Consider the following 20030-nt stretch of genomic DNA (forward strand, 5'->3'; position numbering starts at 1 on the left):
GTTGCTCCTCCCAGCCTCTCTCTATATGAGTCGGCCAGAGACCACTCTCCGGTGCTCTCGGTGGCTAGGTTCTCAGGAGGTTAGGTCAGTCTCCCTGTATGCCTCTCCTGCGGTGATCAGGTCATACAGAGCTCCATATACTACCTGGGCTATCGGTAGTTACTAAAGAGCTTAGTGCATACATTTATAATATATATTGACTATATGTCTATGTGCATTGTATGTGACTTTTGACATCTGCTGTGTGTTATGCTGCCTTTTCTAAATAACTGTCAGTCATGATCTATCACTGCTGTTTCTCCTCATTGACCCTCTGCTACAGGTGTGGGATATATTGGGTGTGAAACATTGTCACATTTGTACTCAGACTTTGCATAGCACTAGAGATATTATGTCCAAAGAAGCTGAAAGACAGGTGGCTGGTGTTATGTGTGGCCTGTAAAGCGGGGTTATCCCCACAGAATTTCATACAGGATGGATTATGTGGCCACTGTTTTAAGTAGTCGCCACATCAGTCAAACCTACCAGCTTCTAGGCAGGAGCCCCCTTGGGCTTTCTTTTCCCAGATTATGGCACAGGTTGCAGACAGATTGGCGGCCCCTGGGCCGGCTGCAATGTGCTCTGACAGTAAAGTAGAACTTCAGACTGGTTTATCGGTTTCCTCCATTTTCCCTTCTTCCAAGGGTCATCAGGAAATAAAAGCAGGAAAGCGGGACAGTAATACTGATAGCTCCAGCTTGGCCCAGACGTCATTGGTTCACCGATCTACAGAGTCTCTCCATAGACACTCCATAGCCTCTTCCTCTAAGGCCGGACCTGTTAATACAGGGTCCCTGCCTATACCCAAATATTCTTCGTCTGTTTTTGATGGCATGGCTCTTGAGACCTCTGTCTTCAAGGCAAAAGGTTTTCTGTAATTCAGACAATGTTGAGGGCACGGAAACTTTCCTCTGCTCGCATTTACTACAGAATTTGGCACTCATATTTTCAGTGGTGTGAAGTGAGGAAATGTGACCCTAAGGTGTTTAAGGTCTCTTGAGTGCTTTCGTTTCTTCAGGCTGGGTTAGACCGGGGTCTCCGTCTGGCCACCCTAAGGGTTCAGGCTTCTGCACTTTCGGTTTGGTTTCAGCGAAGGATTGCCGCATTGCCTGATGTTAGAATATGTTTTCAGGGTGTTCTGAGGGTTCAGCCTCCCTTTGTCCCCCCGGTAGCCCCTTGGGATTTGACATTGGTTCTCAAGGCTTTGCAGGCTTTTCCATTCGAACCCCTGAAATCAGTAGACCTGAAGTGGTTGACAGCCAAGACAGTTTTTCTTCTGACCTGGTAGAGGTGCAGAGTGGTCCTGGATGGCGGGCGATATCTTGCCGAGTTTCTTGTCAGCGGCTCCTGTGGGGAGAGCGCCGACTACAGACCGACCGCAGGTGAGACCTACAGCAACATCACACTGGACAGGCTGCTTTTGTAAGCTATGCAGTGTTGGGCCTGATTAGTGCTTGGATGGAAAACCACCTGGGATACCAGATGCTGTAGGAAAATGCGGGTCAGTGCAAGTCAACTGTTACTCCCCACTGAAGGGAGTAACACTTGAAGGAAGGAGCAGTGAGGCTCGCTTCAGTATGATGGGGGGAGGAGTCATGATTGCTGGTTCCCCCCGCTCTCCAGTGGAAAAATGCAGTCTCCCAGGAAGTCTGATCACAGCTTTTTAAAGGACACAAGCCTGAACAGCATGGAGGGAGGACAGAGCAAGCTCCTTTCCCTCTGCAGCATACAGCTAAGTAGTTTTCAGTATTACTGTAATCTGTTCTTGTGCCTGCTTGGAGTGTTTGCATATTCATTGGCACTTGTTATGTTTAAAAAAAATATATATATATAATTTTTACCGGGCTGACTGCTGTGACAGGGCAGCGCAGGAAGGGAGGTTCTCTGACGGACATAAAGTCCACAAAGGGCCAGAACCCCACTATGGCTATATTTTTTACATGTGCCCAGTGTCAGGCTAAATTGCCATGTGGACAACTGGATGCAGGGGCTTTGTGTATGGACTGTCAGCTGGGGAACATGTGTGCGCAGCCAGCCGGGGGAGCCACTCCGCTTACAGAGGAGCCGGCATGGGCTCAGGCTATGAGCCGTTCACACTCTGACCTGGTGACGTTGCTCCGCCATAGAGAGGAATTAGCCCAAGCGGCGCCAGCGCCTGTTTTGCCCTCACCGCCTGCTGTTGCAGGGGGTGGTTACCAGGGTCCTGATCCTCCTTGGTTCTGTACCATGGAGTGCTCGGCGGTAGGGGTCGAGAAAGTATAGGCCTTTATGGAACGGTTCTGTGAGGAGTCTAAACTACGCATAAGCGTCGTCCTCCATCCAGTGTCTTGTTGGAGTCAGATCCCGAGGGGGAGGAAGAAGCGGAGGAGGAGGGGGAACTCCAAGAGGAGGTTCTGCCTGATGAGGAAGGTTCAGACTCTGCGTCAAGTCGGGGCTTAGAGGACCTTATTATGGCAGTACAACAGTCTTTGGACTGTCTGGACCTTGACGCCTCAGCTAGGGTGGAAAGGCCGTTTAAGCGGAGGCGTAAGAGGGTCTTTTGTTTCCCAGTGTCTCAGGATCTTTCAGATCTGGTAGAGGAAGCCTGGAAGCCCCCAGATAAAAAGTATGCTACGCCTCATAAATTTACAGCCCTTTATCCCTTTCCACAGGAGCAGGTCGCTAAGTGGGAGCTGCCTCCAAGAGTGGCTGAGGCTCGTTTAGCAAAGCACACGGCTCTGCCGGTCCAAGGGGCGGCCTCCTTTAAAGATCCGCTGGACAAAAAATTGGAGTTTTACGGGTGCCGGAGTGGTTATTCGCCCATTATTGGCATCTGCATAGGTCTTGGAGAAGTGGGCTGACAAATTAGTGGCAGGCCTTGGCGATGACTCATCGAGAGAGGACTTACTGGTACTGGCAGAACAGATACGTGCGGCTGCAGGCTGTGTGTGTGAGGCCGCACAAGATGGAGTGCAGATTTCCTCTAGAGTCCCAGCCACGGCAGTCGCGGCACGCAAAGCACTCTGGATTTGCGCCTGGGAGGCGGAAGCTGAATCTAAACACGCTTTAGAGTCCCTGCCTTTTTGTGGAGGCATCCTGTTTGACTCTGAGCTTGATACTATTGTACCCCAGGCGACAGGTGGAAAGAGCACTTTTCTGCCTGTGGTGCCCCAGAAGCTAAAGGGCTGACGTTTCCGAGTCTTCCTTTCGAGGAAGGGGAATGATTAGATGTCAGGGGGCCCTAGGATGCTCTTTTCCCAGTAGGGGTTCTGCCCCCCGGGGTAGATTCTCCTGCACCTTCAGGCACCCCGGTGCTAGGGCATCTGAGAAGCCGAGTACCTGACAGGATCTCAGCCCCTCCGGTCTCAGGGAAGGTAGGGGGCCGTCTCCTTTTCCGAGACAGGTGGGTAGCTTCAGGAGTAGATGCCTGGGTAAGGGGCATTGTCTCCCGAGACCTAAGGGGACTGGCGCCACAACGTTTCTTCGCTACAGCATTACCCAGGGAGCCGGAGAAGAGATGGGCCTTAAACCAGGCTATCATTTCCCTCTGTTCAGAAGGGGATATAGTTCTCGTTCCGCAGTCTCAACAGGAACGGGGGTTTTACTTCAACTTGTTACTAGTCCAGAAACACAATGGTACTTATCGGGCACTTTTGAATCTACGAGCCTTGAATGCCAGCCAGTGGGTGGATCGGTTTCGCATTGAGTCGCTCCGATCAGTGATCCAGCAAACGAGTTTCTGGCGTTCTATCGACATCAGAAATGCTTATCTCCACATACTGATTTGAGCAGGGCATCAGTCTCTACTCAGGTTCGCGGTCGGAAGAGCCCATTACCAGTTCCAGGCTCTGCCGTTCAGTTTGCCTACAGCTCCGCAGGTCTTCACAAAGATCATGGCAGCAATGGCACGCTTACTGCATTCCGAGGGAATAACGGTGATTCCCTATTTGGACGATTTGTTAGTAAGGGCGGATTCCGCTGCCCAACTTCAGCTCCACCTGGATCACACGGTGCAGGTGTTACAGCATCATGGGTGGATACTGAATCTCGAGAAGAGTCACCTCAGGCCGTGCCAACGTCTGACATTTTTGGGGGTGATCTTCGATACAGCACTGGAAAGGGTTTTCTTGCCCGGGCCCTTCAGGACTTAGTCAGGAAAGTGCTGTCTGCCCCTCGGCCATCCGTTTGGCTGGGCATGAGGTTACTAGGTACGATGGTCTCTACCTTCAAGACCATCCAGTACGGCCGCTTCCATTCACAGATTCTCCAGTGGGAGATTCTCCGGAATTGGACGGGCCGCTAAGATGACCTTTCTTCTCAATTGCTGGTTCTGTGAGACAGCACTCGTCAGTCACTTCGCTGGTGGCTGATTACCGATCACCTTCTCCAGGGTCTGTCCCTGGTGACTAGATTATTGTCACTACAGACGCAAGTCTCAGATGTTGGGGAGCGGTGACGGAGAACCTCCATGGGACCTGGTCGTCAGAGATAGGTTTCCCAATAAATATGCTGGAGCTCCGGGCCATATATCGGGCACTGTGCGGGGCTCAGGCCCTCCTGGCAGGCCCACCAGTGAGGATCCAATCAGACAATGCCACGGCAGTGGCAAATGTAAACCTACAGGGTGGAACCACTAGTGCACTTGCCATGGCAAGTCTCATTCTCTCTTGGGCGGAGACGTACTTCCCGGCAATTTCAGCAGTCTTCATACTGGGGGTGGAGAATTGGGAGGCAGACTACCTCAGCAGGACTACGTTCCTGCCATGGGTTTGGTCTCTCCACCAGGAGGTTTTCCAGAAGCGGGTCCGGAGATGGGGGCTGCCGGAGGTGTACCTGATGGCGTCTCGCCACAATTGCAAGGTCCAGAGATCCTTTGGCATTTGCAGTGGATGCCATGACAGTTCTCTGGAACTTCCGTCTGGCCTACATTTTTCCTCCAATTCCCATGTTATCAAGAGTACTCCGTCGAGTCAGGGAGCAGCAGGTTTCAGTCATCCTAGTGGCTCCAAACTGGCCGGTCGTGGTTAGCCACAGTTCTCAGGCTAGCCGCAGGGCCTGGTTGGAGTCTGCCTCTGCATCCAGATCTTCTGCTACAGGGGCCATTCTGTCACGAGGGCCTACCTCAGTTGGCTTTAATGGCCTGGTTGTTAACACCGGGCTCTTGAAGGCCAGGGGTTTTTCCCCTTCAGTCATCAGGACCATGCTCCGGGTTCGGAAGCAGGTTTCTGCGCAGAACTACCACAGGGTTTGGAAAACCTATATTGTGTGGTGTGAGCAGCGGGGAGTACATACTACCCAGTTCCGCCTGCCAAGGTTTTTGGCATTTCTGCAGGGTGGCCTGGAGCCCGGCTTATGGCTTCAATCTGATCTTCAATCAGCAGCGTCTGGCTCCTCCCAGAGGTGTGGACTTTTTTACAGGGGGTCTTGCGAATACAGCCTCCGGTTCAACCACCAGTAGCGCCATGGGATTTGACCCTGGTTCTGTCGGCTCTTAAGCAGGCTCCGTTTGAACCTTTGGAATCTGTGGACCTTCGGTTCGTAACGTGGAAAATGTTTTTTCTTATGGTCATTGCCTCGGCTCGGCGGGTCTCTGAGTTGGGGGCCTTGTCCTGCAAACCACCTTTTCTTGTTTTCCACGACGATAGGGCTGTGCTCAGGACAGTTCCTTCTTTTCAACCGAAAGTGGTTTCATATTTCCACTTAAACCAGGAGATTGTTTTTCCTGTTTTCTCATCTTCAGAGTCCTCAGGGGACCAGGACAATCTATCACTGTTGGATGTTGTCCGGGCCCTACGCATTTATTTAGACAGAACTTTGATTTTCCGTAAAATGGACTCTATTGGTTCTCTACGATGCCCACAAACGGGGCTGGCCAGCCACAAAGCAGACCATTGCTAAATGGCTCCTGTGACCGGACGCCTTTCGTCTAGGCCGGCCCTGGTCACGGGATAGCGCTTTCGGACTCCCACTCACCGTCATTGACCGCCTGTCACTGACTCCGCCCACTGCACCGTGAGCATTTACTGAAGCTGCCACCACCAAACTCTACCATCGGCGTTGGAACCACTTCTTAGTTACACTCAGGCTCCTACTGCCGGCACCTGGAACCGCTCTGCTGCGTATGCGTCGCCTGGCTGCGACCACATCTCCGGTTTGGTGTTGACTGTTCCTGCCTGATCCCTCGCAATGGACCAAGCTGGGTATATGGCAGGGGGCTTGAGCTTCGGAGGCACTATGTTCAACTCAGAACAGTAGGAGAACGGAATAGCGTTCGGCGCAATTCTGTTGGTCGCAGGGTACAGATGCAATCGAATAGGCAAAGGTGTTTATTGCTCTAAGTCTTAAAGACCCTCCCTTCGGTTTGAAGGGGAATAATCAGCATACAAAAGATGTTACAGCAATTCTTCTCCACACAGGATTTACAAAGATGTTCACATACAGGGCTCACAGGCCCTCTTTTTAGATCATTCTTACACACAGTATCACAGGGGGGTAAATCCGCCCTGGGTTCCACTCAACCAATCAGGCTGTCTCACATAATATAATGTAACAACATATTACATTTCAAAGGAGTAACCCAATTTCCTCCTTTCTAATCCACCACCTAAAAGCAGTTGCTTCCTAAACATAAACTGATTTATCATACAGTATAACTGTCTCCTAAAATGTTGATATAACATTTCACAGGAAATTGATAATTCCATTGGGAAGGATGAATGTCATTTACTATCAGTTTGGCATTCCCAACCTTAACACATTCAGTGACATTCAAAAGGTTCTTAAAAACAAATTGTCTTTTCAAAGGAAGTGCTGTTACTGAAGGGTTTGGCCATATGACACCATTCACACCTGCAAACAGAAACCTTCCAGCCAGAGTTCACTGACCACAACAGGTCTTCCTATTCATCAGACCTCCTGCTAGGAAATCATAATCTGCAACTAGTTTCTGCAGTTACAAGCTTGTCATGTCTTATACAGGCATATTCAAGAAGTGCATTTTCTCTACAAAATATACATTTAAACCATATAGTGCATAGCCTATTAAATATACGTTGCTTCATGCACTAATGCATTGCAGATCAGCTGCAGTGCATTACAGCAATACATATATATTTTAATACAGCTTAGTATAAACCATGTGCAGTGTGCTTTTAAACTGTCCTCACTGGGACCGTAACTGTTTCAGCGATGGTCGCAGTGGCACCCAGCGTGCAGCCACACTCTACCTACACTCCCGCAGTGCAGCAGGTCCAGGCCGCGGCATATAAAACATTAAAAGCACACTTATTAACACTCAGCGCCTAGCACAGAGTACACATTTATAATGGGCGCTTGGCGCCTATTGTCCTTTTAAAATTGGTGCTGCAGCACGGGAGTTAACCCCTTCAGTGCCCTGGCCGTCATTATACACATGGGGCCGGCCTCCGCCCACAGCTCCACTCAGTGATTTCAGGGGCTTACTCAGAGGCGGGGTGCCTGGCACCAGCTAGGGTGTTGGCTCATTCCACTAGGGCCGTGGCGGCACATCACGGGGCCTCGGCTGAACAGGATTGTCGCGCAGCTACCTTGTCCTCTGTCCACACATTTGTGCAGTTCTACAGGTTTCATGTTTTTGCCTCTGGGGATGCCCATTTTGGGCGTACAGTTCTTCGGTCAGGCAATCTGAGCGTTCCCTCCCATGGGGGCGGCTTTTGAACATCCCATGGTCCAGTATCCCCAGCATAGACCAAAGAGAAAATAGTATTTTTTGTACTTACCGTTGAATCCTGTTCTCTGAGTCAAGCTGGGGGACACTGCGTTCCCTCCCTCACTCTCAGCGGTATTGAGTATGAGTTATGATTTTGGGTCGTATTGACCATCATTTTCATTTTTATTTTTCGGAGTGACAGTGTCACTGAGTATTGCTTCTCCTTACCAGGCACTTTTGAAGTTGTACTGAAGTCAGGGCTTGCAGAGGGGAGGAGTTATAGATTTTAGTGTTAGTGCCAAATCCACGCCTTCCCATCTATAACCCCCATGGTCCGGTGTCCCAAAGCCTGACCCAGAGAAAAGGATTCAAAGGTAAGTACCCAAAAATCCTATTTCCACAAATCAATAAAACCATATTTAGAAATAGCATCAGAAAATAGAGCACAGTAGTAAGTAGCTTATCAATAAACCAATGGCATTCACAATTAGGAAGAAGTTTGAATATAATCCTAGATGGATTCCATGTAATGCCCCTTCTGAAAGGCCGGGTGGCCACGCATGTGCCGATCGGCATGTGCAGATACAAAGAAAAGGACCATCCAGAAGCTGAACCTTTCATAACAACAGCGCAATGACTGGGGTGTGCTTAAGCAAATCTGGCATTGGAGAGGCTAGGATCTGTACACGTGTGGGGAGGGTAAGTGCCTGATTCAGAGATTTACGTAATTCAGATAATTACGTGAACATGCGCATGAGCCCCACTGCACATGTGCAGATCAGGACTTGCGATGTTGGTCGTAGTGCCCCAAAAGCTGCAGCATGACTGACATCCTGCTGGAAATTTTGGGGCTGCGACGGGCAGCGTTCCAGAATCGGGCATGTCAGCCCTGGTTTCTGGGCATTCCAAAGCCAGTGGCTGCATCCTTGGATGCAGTTTCACCGGCAGTGTGATTTTGAGGTAGGGTTACTCAGATGTCTGGTGTTCACGCTGTTGATACGCTGCTGCGTCTTCGAACGCAGAAGAGAAGCCGGCAGTGGGCGTATTTTACTTCACCTCCTGTCACTTCTGCATATTATCGCACAGGCACTGCATACAAACATGCAGCGATTTCTCTGAATCAGGCCTTAAGTCGCTACCCATTTGTGGTTGCAGGGACAGTGGGCTTTCCATGGGCACTATCTGCTACTCCACTGCACTAGAAAAACACTTATCTGTGACTCTCCAGCATGCTTTACTGTGCATGTACAGGTCCTTTGCTTATTATCTGCAGTTATTCTCTGCCTACAATGTCTGTATAACTATTTCCTTAAGCCTGCATACTGTTTATTATGCAGTAACTATTATCTCTATAATAGCACTTCCTACTATTTACATATCATTCACACATATTGCTTTATCTACAATAACTCATTTCTACAATATTTAATCTATAACAATAAGCCCAATATTCTCTGCCTGTAATTTATACTAAGCCTGTTGTTTATTCCTGAATTAAAACCTGCAATATTATCTTAACTACAGTAACTGATTTATAGCCTGTAACTTCTCAAAATCATCTAAAGTAACCCTCAGCTCTGCATTTACACTGCCTGCAATACTATCATTTATCTATAAAAAACCTGCAGCTCTGCACCTACTGTTTAACTAGTACTGTTCCTATCACCTACTGTTTAACTAGTACTGTTCCTATTTCTGTCTGCAATACGCTATTTAAACATGTAACTCACTGATTACCCTGCAATGGTTGCTGTCCGTACAGATGTGGTATACTTAGGTCTACACTCCTAATGTCGACCCTATTAAATGTTGAGATGATAGAATGTTGACAAACCGGCCCTGGTGGTCTAGTGGAGTCTTACCTGTTCCCGACTGCTTTCGGGGCCCAGTGGTCACATAATGAGCAGTTTCGGCAGAGTCATCTGATAAATTAAAGTTCCACTAAGTACAGTCCCCCTATCCCTGAACCTATCCCTAATTACAGTGTGTTGGAGCAATGCACAAGCCACTGTTGAGGTGAAATAGTTGTGAGTTCTTCCAACTTCTCTGTTACGCTGCTTTTGCAGCTGTGGAGTTTTGTCTGCACTTTTTGGACTTTTTCAAAGGTAGCTGTACTTATCCGTTGTCTTAAATTGGACAAGATACTGCAACTTTTTTGAATACTTCAGTAGGGGATGCAGTCAGGAAGCCGACGGTCGAAATGCCAACCGCCGGCTTCCCGACTGACTAATCGCTGCAGGGGTCTAATGACAGGCGTCATTTTACCTACGCTGAAAGCCTGACACCAGGCATACTGATCGAAGGTAAGCCGGGCGCCAAGCGTGGACAACCTCTGGGGGGAATGGGGGGTTAGGTTAGGGGCTCCCGGGGGGACTTAGGCTTAGGTACTCCCCCCAGGAGGGTAAGGTTTAGGCACTCACAGGGGGGGTTAGGGTTAGGCACCCCTAAGGGAGGGTTAGGGGGTGGGGGGGGAGGTTAGATTAGTAATAGTTTAAATACTTACCTGTCGGCATCTTCACTGCCGGTCTTCCGCCAATCCCACAATAGCCCTGTATATCAACATTCATTAATTGTGCTTCTTAAGATACTAGGGGCTGATTTAAATTAGCCACAATAACCTATTTATGCGTGTAAATGTCACTTTTTATGGACGATGCAAATTTCAACCTACTCAATTAGCCGAGTAAATTAACCTGCGTTAATTCTCCATAGGATTTAACACAACTTTTTTTTTCGCAACCCCCTGAGCAGGTGAAAAGTTGGTGAAAAATCCTTATTTTAAGCAAACAAAGGTGGGGATTTGGGGCCTGATCACAATAGCGATTACACACGCAGTCTCACTGCGAAGATATGCTAATGTCTGTGATCGCTATGCCATATACAGCCTAACATAAGGATGCCCACCTTACCTTATACACATCCGTAATACTTAGCAAGACTGCGAAACCATTGGTAACATCGAGTACAATCGCAGCCTCACGCACACTGGCACAATGTCTGACCTTACTCAGGAATTACTAACCTCGTTGCACGCAGTGAGTACAACAAGATGCCTATGGCATCGCAGTGGCTAATTTATGCATGCCCCTGTAACGGCGTTCAAACGCACTGGCACACCTGCATTTATCGACCCCCAGCGTCACCATCCCCAAACGATACTTCCTGTCAATTTCACTGTGATGGGTCTGTGTAGTCACTGCGATCGCTGTTCCGATCGCAGTGGAGTGTTTGCGCACTGCGATGCATGCGCAGAATGCAGCAATAGGCTGATTGCGTGCGTAATCGCAGTTGCGATCGCTGCTGAATCAGGCCCTTGGTTCAGAACCACTGGGACAACCTCCCTAATGATTAATTAGGCACTTAGAAGTTTTTAATTAGATAAATTTGGCCAAGAATTACATGTCATTTTTGGGGTTAAATTCTACAATATGCAGAATAATGGGTTACAATTTGTAGGACAGGTATAAGGGGGTGCTGGATGAATGGGACAGGTGTTTTTAAGCTTGCAGGTGGGAGTTACAGGTTTTTAACACATTTTTAAGAGTTACTTAAAATGATACAAATATTTACTGAAAAGCATTTTTATGCACCCCAAATTTATCTACAGCATTTATTTTGTTTTTTGAAAAATGCATATAATAGCCATTTGACACACATTTTGCTTTTGGCCACTTACAAACTTCCTCTCCTTTCCATCGTTATAACTATTACAAGACAAAACTGAGGACTAATTTGATGATTTTGATGATTTTCTCATAAAAAACAATATTGGAAAACCCTAATGATATGTACCATTCACTGATTCCAGAATCTCATTAGGGACAAATTTTGGAGCTTAAAGGTTCTACAGTCTTGTCTGGATGCAAAGTCTGGAGATTTAGGGGTAGATGTAACAAGCCTTCTATTGAGTAGAGAAGTTTCTTATAGCAACCAATTACCTTCTACTTTGCAGTTTGTAGAATGTATATGATAAATGCTAGCTACTAACTGGTTGCTATAGGCTACTTTCCACTTCTCCACTCTATAGGTACATTTACCCCTAAAATCCAAGACACTTCACCGCAAAATTTCTTGTATCAGCTCCACCCCTTAGGGCAGTGGTTCCCAAACTTTCTTTAATCACGGCACCCTAGAGTATCAGCATTTTTTTCACTGCACCCCTAGGCCAAAAGTTTCTTATTGAGAAATTCACCAAAAATTATTACACTTAATAGATTGTGCTTACATGTCATCATTAGGTTCTGTTATGTCGTGGTGGGGAGGATTGTGCTTTTAAGATTGGCAGCCACCAGCACTAGAGTTTGCTTACCGCATTGACTATCAATAATTTAATTTGGTCCTGAACCACAAACTCATGACACCCCTGCACGTGCTAGGGTGTGACAGCACCCAGTTAGGGATCCATTGCCTTAGGGCAGGGTGGCCAACCCGATACTCGAGCTCCCCTAACAGTTCACATTTTCCAGACCACCAAGCTGGTGCACAGGAGTACTGATTACTAACTGTCACATTTTAAAACATGTAGTGCATTTATTTCTGCTTTAGAGTAATGTAGATAGTTTCCGCCCCTATCATACTAAGGCCCCTGGTGTCACAATTATGTATGAGAGAAATGTCTTGACCCACCATGTGTCTGAAGATTATTCTAGATGTTTCTCCTACATTATGTTCTCTAAATAGACTTGCAAGAGATCAGGCTATTCTCGTCACAATTTGTAATTAACAGGAACATCTTAATACATAGATCACGTGTTATATCACAATTTATACAATCAGATATACTGATTTTTGAACCATTTGTTTTATAAACTATTTTATTGATTTAATTTTAAACTGATACAATAAATGTATTGCACTGATGGCACTCAGATTGTCTGATAGGTACCAATGGAAACTCTGGTATACTCACTTTAGACAATTTTATCATACTAGAAGCAAGAAAGCTCTATTTTTCTGTTCTTTTTAAATAATATATGAATATTCTCCAATCTTATTGTCAACGATGGCTTCTAATTTTGGGAACATAACTCAGCTTGTCTTAATAATTGAGAGAACAAGCACTTTCTCATTTGTTGGTATTGTGTATAAGAATTGGAAGGGATGTAGTTGACAGAAAGGCGGACGGGATGCCGCTGGTCAAAATCCCGATGGTAGAAGCTTGACACGGACTTAAAATAGGCACCCTGGGGGGATTTAGGGTTAGGCATCACCTAGGCGGAGAGAGGGGAGGGTTAGAGTACTTACCTTCCCTCGTCGGGATCTCCTCCTGTGGGTCTTCCGCGGTTGGAATTTGAACCAGCGGCTAAAGAGCTGGCGGTATTTGGATACCATTCCAAATTGGAATATGTAGTAAGAATTATTTGCTTTTGTGAAACAATTAGGCCACAATTCTAATTTACTTACTTTTTTGTTTTGTAGAAATACAGTGGTTTCTCTCTGTTTGGGATACTAACTTTCCACATGAAGTTCAAAACCTTAAAAAACACAACGAAATTAGACAAGAGTTGGCAGAAAAAGCACGAGGATTAATATTAGACTAATAAACCAGTGGTAAGTCAATATATAAATATGTACATATGGTTAATACATGACTACTGTACTGTATATTTCTGATTAAAATGCTCTGCCGCATTGGACTCAAAATGCTAGACATTATGAAGATTTATATCACTCCTACGCATTTAGTCATACATAATAATACATATACAGTACTGTGCACAAGTTTTAGGCAGGTGTTGAAATAATGCTGCAAAGTAAGAATGCTTTCAACAGTAGAAGTGTTAATAGTTTATTTTTATCAATTAACAAAATGCAAAGTAAATGAACAGAAATCTAAATCAAATCAATATTTGGTGTGACCAGCCTTCAAAACAGCATCAATTCTTCTAGGTACATTTGCACACAGTTTTTGAAGGAACTCGGTAGGAAGTTGTTCCAAACATCTTGGAGAACTAACCGAAGAACTTCTGTGGATGAAGGCTTGCTCAAATCTTTCTATCTCTTCATGTAATCCCGGACAGACTTGATGATCTGGAGATCAGGGCTCCGTGGGAACCATATCATAACTTCCAGGACTCCTTGTTGTACTTTACGCTGCAGATAGTTCTTAATGACATTGGCTGCATGTTTGGGGTCGTTGTCTTGCTGCAGAATAAATTTGGAGCCAATCAGATGCTTTCCTGATGGTACTGCATGATCGATAAGTACCTACCTGTATTTCTCAGCATTGAGGACACCTAATCCTGACCAAATCCCCAACTCCATTTGCTGAAATGCAGCTCCAAGCTTGCAAGGAACCTCCACCATGCTTCACTGTTGCCTGCAGAGACTCATTATTGTACCGCTCTCCAGCCCTTCAGCTCAGAACTGGCAAAAACCAGTGGGACCCAAGCTCAAACGGGGAAGCCTGTAGAGCCCTGAGAACCAATGACAAATCCAACAGTGCCACCGTAGGGACAAAAGGTGGTTGAAGGTGGAGAACCCCCTGCAAAAAGGTTTTAATATCTGGCAGGGTAGCAATCATATGCCAGAACCAAACTGACAGTGCAGACACCTGAGCTCTCAGGGTGGCCAGGCGTAGACTGAGGTCTGACCCCGCCTGGAGAAAAGAAAGAACTCTGGGAAACCCTAAAAACCTCAGGGTCAAATATTCTGTGGGAATACCATTGAAAAAACGAATGCCAAACTCTGTAATAAATGCGGGTTTAAAGGACGGCTCTCGTGCCCTAACCATTGTTTGTATTACAGAGCTATTGAAACCTCTGGCTCTTAAGGTGGAAGACTCAAGAGCCACACTGTCAAAGACAGACGAGGTAAGTCCAGATGCAGACAGGGACCCTGGCCGTAGAAAAAGTGGAAACCGAATGTTTATTAATAGTATTACTGTGCCACCTTCCTGCTTGAATTTTGTGAGGACCCTTGGGAGGAGGGAGATTGGAGGAAATAGGTACGCTAGTTTGAAGTCCCAGTTCACTGCCAGAGCGTCCATGAAGTCGGCTGAGGGATCTCTGGGCCTGGACCTCTACCTGGGGAGGCCATGACGTCTACTTCTGGCAGTCCCCATTTGTCCACCAAGAGCTGAAAGACATCCTGGTGGAGAGCCCATTCTCCGGCATGTTTATCCTGGCGACTTAGGAAGTCCGCTTCCCAGTTGATGACTCCTGGAATGAAAACTGCCGAGATTGCTGGAAGATGACATTCTGCCCAGACCAAAATGTTTTTCACTTCCCTTATGGCTGCCTGACTGCGTGCCTCCCTGATGGTTGTGGTAAGCTACTGTGGTCACATTGTCGGACTGGATCTGGACCTGTCTGCCTTAAAGTAGGTCTTGTGCCAGATCGAGCGCCTTGTATACTGCGCAAAGTTCCAGGATGTTTATGGACAGGTAACTTTCCTGGGATGTCCATCTTTCCTGAAAAGTATGACAACCTGTCAGTGCGCCCCATCCTCTGAGGCTGGCATCCGTGGTGAGGAGCACCCAATCTGGTATTCAGAAGGGGCGACCCTTGTCCAGATGAGTCGTTTGCAGCCACCGTGAGAGGGAAAGCCTAACCTTCGGCGAGAGACGGATCGTCTGTGACCGTATTAACTGATACTGCCTGTTCCATCGGGAGAGAATCTGTTGTTGCAGCGGCCTGGAGTAGAACTGAGCATATTCCACCATGTTGAAGGTGGATACCATGGGCCCCAGAACCTGCATCGCTGAGTGGATAGATACCCTCTGATTGCGGAGAAATCTGTGCACACGCAATTGGAGGGCCAAAATCTTGTCTCTTGGCAGAAATATCCTTTGTGCCAGAGAATGCAGGAGTGCACCTAGATGTACCATCCGCTGTATTGGAGAAAGAGTAGACTTTTTCCAATTGATGATCCAGCCGTGCATCTGTTGGCAGGCAATGGTCAGTCTGAGATGATGTAACACAGCTGGAGACTGTGCCAATATCAATAGGTCGTCCAAGTATGGGAGTATTCGGACAGTATTCACTGCCATTATTTTGGTAAAGACCCGAAGGGCCATTGACAGACCAAAGGGCAGTGCTTAAAATTGGAAATGTTGCTGCAGAACAGCAAACTGTAGAAACCTTTGGTGGGATGGCATAATAGGCACATACAGATATGCATCCTGAATGTCCAGGGACACCATAAAATTGCCAGAATAATTGACCGAAGAGTTTCCATACAGAACTTGGGCACATGGATAAAACTGTTGAGGTATTTCAGATTCATAATAGGCTGGTGGGACCCGTTGGGCTTCTAAATCAAAAACAGATTGGAATAATAACCCCTTCCTTGTTGGGCTAAAGGAACTGGGATTAGCACCCCTGAACCCAGCAGGGAATGAAGGCCTCCTGGAGGGCTAAGGCCTTGGTAGAATCTGATGGGGGAGTTGTACAAAAAAATGGGAGATAATTGTCAGCTGTTCTCTGGAAGCATCTGAAAGAGTATCTTCCAGTGCCCCTGTCCATTCTTCAGTGGCCTTAGATACCCAGGCCGTAGCCATAGCTGGGCGGGTAACCGCTCCAGACAATGAAAATACAGATTTGAGACCATGGGCTATTAATCAACTATGCAAAAACGCAAAGCTTAGTAGGATATTGAGCTCTGTCTAACCTTGCCACCAAAGGAGAGGTGTACAGGGGGATTGGCCAAACCTCTTGAGATTAGCAGCTACAGCAGAGCACTTGAAAGTGGTCTCTGGGTGTCTCTTATATATCTGGGAGGTACGGAGGAGCAACCCAGATGCGCGAAAACCTTAAGCTGGATCGGCGTCTGGGCTGGGGGAGAGCTTACCTCCCCTAAGCTGTATTACCCCTCCCGGTGCACTGGCTATTAACATGGTCGCCGCCATCTCCAGCACCAGATGTATATGCCCCAGTGGTCTAGTGGGGAAGCGGTTCTCCCCGGTTCCTCACAACCGCAACCTCCGGCAGGTCTCCACCACTGGAGGTACGGACTGCCATGTTACCTACGTCTTCTGGCTGCAGTCCCGGGCCCAGTGTCATCGCTAGTTAAAACTCAGCTGGCGCCTGCCGAAATCAACCAGTTCCCTCACTGGTGTTGTGGCTCCGGCGGGGGTAGATGGAGCAGCATTAGGACGCCTAGCGCTAACTGCTCTGAGAAAAAAAACAAAGCTTGGGACTGCCTGTGCAGCCCCCCTGTCTAAAAAGGTGCATCTGAATCCTGCGCGCCAAATGGAAAAACTGACTTGCCTGTGGCCGGGGGCGGTGGTATATAGGGAGGAGAACCAGAGCATTCTGGGATGCACAACTTCACTGTTTGGTGCTGGATCACTCCAACCTAAAAACCCCCAAAGTAATTCCTGTGGACCCTATGGAAGAAATACTAGTAACACTATTTTGAAAGCATTCTTACTTTGCAGCATTTTTTCCCACACCTACTTAAAACTTTTGCACAGTACTGTATATATTTTCAGTTATATACCTAGTTCCCTATTAATAAAATTCACAATGTACTGTAATAAATAGAAATAATAAACCACTGTAAGAATTCACTTTTTCAAACACACTTACATGATCACTTTTTATAAAATTTGTGTATTATTATTATCCTTTGTTAGGCACTGGTAAACCCTTGAGGTGTCATAAATAATGAACATAAACAATTGAGCAGAACAAGAGAACAGTAACTTAAGGTGGGTATACATTATCCAATATGTCGCCTGATCCGGTGGATCGGTCTGACATATTGTCCACATTGGCAAGTGTGTACCCACTATGAGCAACCATGCGTGCTCCCGCAGGGTCATTATTTGCATTGACAGATTGAGCAAACATGCTGCTCAATCTGTCAATATGATGAACGACCCAATGCTTGTTTATGTGGCTGGTGAACGACACATTGTGCGGTCATTCACCAGATTGTGCGGTGTCAAATGACCTAACGTACACGGCATTATAGTACAAGAGAATGCAGGATAAGTACAGTACATGGTATATAAACATTGCTTCAGCAGTGGTCATAACACTCAAATAAGTAGTACGGTGGCAGAAGTCAATGGTTAGGTTCTATAAGTAAGAGTAACGGAAGGAAAAGCACATGGGGCTAGAGGGCCCTGCTGGTGAGAGCTTTCCATTCTAAAGGCTAAGGGTAGACAGACTGGTGCACAGATGGGGTAGATACTGAGCATGGGACAGAGGGTTAGGATGAAAGATGGAAGGCTTTCATGAAGAAGTGGGTCTTGAGAGCCTGTTTGAAGTTTTGCAGAGAGGTAGAAAATTCCAGAGGTTAGAAGCAGCTGTTTAAAATCTTGGAGGAGGTTATGGGAAGAAGTAATCAGTTGGCAGGAGAGGCATTTGTTGGCGGAGCGAAGAGGGCTGCAAAAAGAATGTGCAAGTCTGGCGGTACCGTAAGAGGATCTTGATCCTATATGCATCGAGCCCTAGGAACGAGTGAGTGTGGCTGTATGCCTCACTTACGGTACCACCGGACTCGCACATTTTTGTTTGCAACAAAAACTGAGTGAGTCTGGGGTGAGATCAATGGCAACTCGTCCCCTTTCCTCCTAATTGGGTTGAGCCCTATGGATTGTAATATTTAACTGTTCTGCAGAACAGTAGTTATCACGAGTTGGCTGATGGTGGAATCACTAGTTAAGTCTGTAGAAGTACTGTACACAAGGTCTCTACAAAAGACTTATCACTGCGTATACTGGTTCTAAGTCATCAAAGGGGGAACAGCAAACTAAAAACTGGCCAATTTATTATTTATTTTACGTTAATTTCAATCTTTTTTTTTTTTTTTCTTCAAGTTTCTACATTTGTTTGCTAGTTTGAAATACATGGTGATGCCCTGTAATGATGGCTGTGAAAATAAAATGCTCTGTTTTAATTATTTTAAATTGCTGGGTACACAAGTGTGTCTGTCTATACAGGAAGTTGCATAGTAGCATGTGTGGAAATATAGTTTGCTCCATTTCCTCAGCTTGGTTATAATAAAAGGGGAACCTTCAGTGAAAATGTCATGACTTATTCCCATTTGGTTATACTGCTCTGCTTGAAGCTATGTGTAAAAGTAAATTTGACCTATAAACACATTATACAATTTTACTATGTCTATAAATTAGAACCACTCATGTTTTAATGTATTCTTATTGTTTTGGGCCTAATGTAATATACATTTGCACAAATGTTTGTTTCCTGCTTGCTTGTTTATCTAAAGAGCGCATAGAAACAAAATTGCACCAAATTTGCATTCCGATAACAATAAAAAAATAGCTTATGCCACTTTGACACCGCTTCACTATCTTCCAAGCACTTCAGGTGCAAAGGCGCTAAAAGGTAGTGACAACCATCAGGGAGAGTAGTGCAAAATGCATGACGACTTTCTGGCATTGTTGTGAAGTCCAGTTGACTAACATTGTCAGCAAGATCACAGCATGTGTGACCAGCTTTACATTTATTTTAACATTGTATGCTGTGTAACTAAAATATTGACTTTTTCTTTTTTCAGCAGTATCAAAGTTCATCAATACCGGACAAATTGACACGTGTTTTGTATACAAAAAATGGATTAACATGACTGCAATATGTTTTGAACTGCACCAACATCTGTGAGAATGTAGAAGTGAAATAATTATTAGACTTAGGTTTCAGTGTGTTCCACAGTTAATGTAATAGTTTGTTTTTACATTACAGTTGTGCAAATGTTAGAAATATTCAGAATCTTGCACTCACAGGTACCAGGAATCTAGAAATGTCTTGCTTTTTCACCCCATCAGCAGTGTTTGACCGTTTTAACTGTTAGGTTATCATAAAAATCTGTACATTTCTGAAATATGGATTTTGTTTAGTTGGAAATTACATTATAGAATACCCTATACCCACTCCTATAAACAATAGTAGCTGTTAAGAATTATATATATATATATATATATATATATAAAAAAGAAAAGTTATGTGCATGTATATATCATACTGCTATTATTACTTACAAGTTTTATGAAATAATTTTTGTACATTTGTATATACAGTATGTAAAAAAAAAATACATTTTCCTGCAGATATCTTATTTTTTATACTGAAATGAAGTTGTCCATATGTATTTTCTTTACATAAAGTATTATATTTTATGGTACAGTAGTTTGAAATCACAATATATATTTTGGAAGCAATAATATCTAAAGAAAACTTGTCTTCAATTTGTTTGTTTTTTTGTTTTCAAATAATTAAAATTATAAAAAAAATGTAATCACAGTTAACAACTATATCTATTTGGGAATAGACACAAACTTTAGTAATATACATTTATATTGATTGTGTTATTTTGAAGCTATTTGATAAAAAAAATGTTTCCATATACTTAACAT

At 45.5% G+C, this 20030-nt stretch overlaps 1 protein-coding gene across 1 annotated transcript in view; it reads left to right on the forward strand.

The window, feature by feature from the left end:
* LRRK2 (leucine rich repeat kinase 2) overlaps positions 1 to 19719 on the forward strand; it is a 247136-nt gene extending 227417 nt beyond the window's left edge. The window contains exons 52-53 of the mRNA XM_088480191.1: positions 13124 to 13255; positions 19175 to 19719. Coding sequence (XP_088336317.1) covers positions 13124 to 13245 — 122 coding nt within the window. The 3' untranslated portion in view covers positions 13246 to 13255; positions 19175 to 19719. The remainder of the gene's footprint in view (positions 1 to 13123; positions 13256 to 19174) is intronic.
* Positions 19720 to 20030: the final 311 nt, after the last annotated feature.

This window comes from Taudactylus pleione, unplaced genomic scaffold (genome assembly GCF_031769625.1).
Source record: "Taudactylus pleione unplaced genomic scaffold, aTauple2 ptg000251l, whole genome shotgun sequence".
Taxonomy (NCBI): domain Eukaryota; kingdom Metazoa; phylum Chordata; class Amphibia; order Anura; family Myobatrachidae; genus Taudactylus; species Taudactylus pleione.